General features: G+C 57.1%; 1 protein-coding gene across 1 annotated transcript in view; it reads right to left on the reverse strand.

The window, feature by feature from the left end:
- Positions 1–1,693, reverse strand: part of pkn3 (protein kinase N3) — a gene marked incomplete in the record, with an annotated part of 10,142 nt that overhangs the window by 4,484 nt on the left and 3,965 nt on the right. Inside the window, 5 exon segments of the mRNA XM_013999936.1 lie at positions 166–309; positions 407–516; positions 604–777; positions 851–1,073; positions 1,142–1,293. Coding sequence (XP_013855390.1) covers positions 166–309; positions 407–516; positions 604–777; positions 851–1,073; positions 1,142–1,293 — 803 coding nt within the window.

The raw sequence follows: 1,693 nt of genomic DNA on the forward strand, positions 1-1,693 counted from the left end.
CCAAAGTATTTTTATGATAAGATACTTGTACTTTTACTGAAGTATCACTTTGAGGTACTTTATACAACACTGGTGTTTATAGTCTAATCTGGTTGTGGTTCTGGTCCCTGCAGCCCCTCAGCTGAGGACCTGAGGACCTGAGGACCTGCAGGAGGAGATAAGAACCTCGATGAAGAGGATCCCCTCAGGCTCCAGCTCCACACACAGTCCGTGTTTCTGGTTGTCCAGGAAGTCCTCCAGACGCAGGAACTTGAGTCCACTCAGACCCCTCCAGTCCCTCCAGGACACGGCGATCTCCAGCTCCCTGGACTTCAGAGACAGAACAGAGGGGGTTCTTTACTGGTTTGTGTGTAGGTCTGAGGGGGTCCTCTTTGGACCTGGTGGTCTCTGAGACGGTCTGACTGACCCGCTCCAGTTCGATGCTGAAGTTCTGACCCCAGGCTTCTTTCCCAGCCTGTCTCCAGTGAGTCTGTCCCACGACCCTGTTGTCCACCTTCAGCACGGCTCGCACTTCAGCTGAAACATGACAGAAGAAGACATGAAGTCCAGCAGGACCAGGACCAGGACCAGGACCGGCTCTGGCTGAGGTAGAACTGGACCTACAGGACAGATCCTCAGACTTGGTGGTCCTGCCGTTCACGCTGCGCCCTGAAGACTTCAGCTTCAGAGACTTTCCTTCTGACGAGGTCCCAGAGGAGGACGAGGTGCTGACCCGGCTCCGACCCGGGACGGACTCCAGGAGGTTCTGACAGCCCATCAGACAGACCTCTAGGTGACCTGAGGAGGAACAGCAGGACTTCAGCTCCTCAGGCCTCATGTGGACCCTGCAGGTGAACATGTGAGGACAGACCTGTGAGACTGGCRGGTCTGAAGAAGGAGGACGAGGAGGACGAGGAGGACAGGGACAGGGGTGGTGTCCTCMGCGTGTGGAAGCTGGGGGACGTTCCTGACTGCAGCAGGTCTTTGATGGCCGAGCGTTTGGGATGATCAGCAGGAAGTTCAGTCAGACGCTGCTCCAGGGACAGCCTGAGCAGGTCCAGCTTCTGACAGGACTCCTGCACCCGGGCCTGGGCCTGCAGGGACACACACTCTTCAGGGCTTTTATTGTGAAGGGACAACAAGCAGACCTCACAGGACTGACCTCTGCCAGGACCCGGCGCTCCTGGACCCGGTGCTGGTTCAGCTGCTTCAGCACGTTCCTCCCTCCTTCAGCCACGGCCCACTCTATGTCCAGGTGCTGCAGCAGGTCCAAGACCCTCAGCTCCACAGGACTGATGGAGTCCACAGGATGTCCTGAGGACAGGAGACAGCTGAGGACAGGAGACAGCTGAGGACAGGAGACAGCTGAGGACAGGAGACACAGCTGAGGACAGGAGACACAGCTGAGGACAGGAGACAGCTGAGGACAGGAGACACAGCTGAGGACAGGAGACACATCTGAGGACAGGAGACACATCTGAGGACAGGAGACACGTCTGAGGACAGGAGACACATCTGAGGACAGGAGACACATCTGAGGACAGGAGACAGCTGAGGACAGGAGACACATCTGAGGACAGGAGACAGCTGAGGACAGGAGACAGCTGAGGACAGGAGACACATCTGAGGACAGGAGACAGCTGAGGACAGGAGACAGCTGAGGACAGGAGACAGCTGAGGACAGGAGACAGCTGAGGACAGGAGACATCTGAGG

This window comes from Austrofundulus limnaeus, unplaced genomic scaffold (assembly GCF_001266775.1).
Source record: "Austrofundulus limnaeus strain Quisiro unplaced genomic scaffold, Austrofundulus_limnaeus-1.0 Scaffold2576, whole genome shotgun sequence".
Classification (NCBI taxonomy): domain Eukaryota; kingdom Metazoa; phylum Chordata; class Actinopteri; order Cyprinodontiformes; family Rivulidae; genus Austrofundulus; species Austrofundulus limnaeus.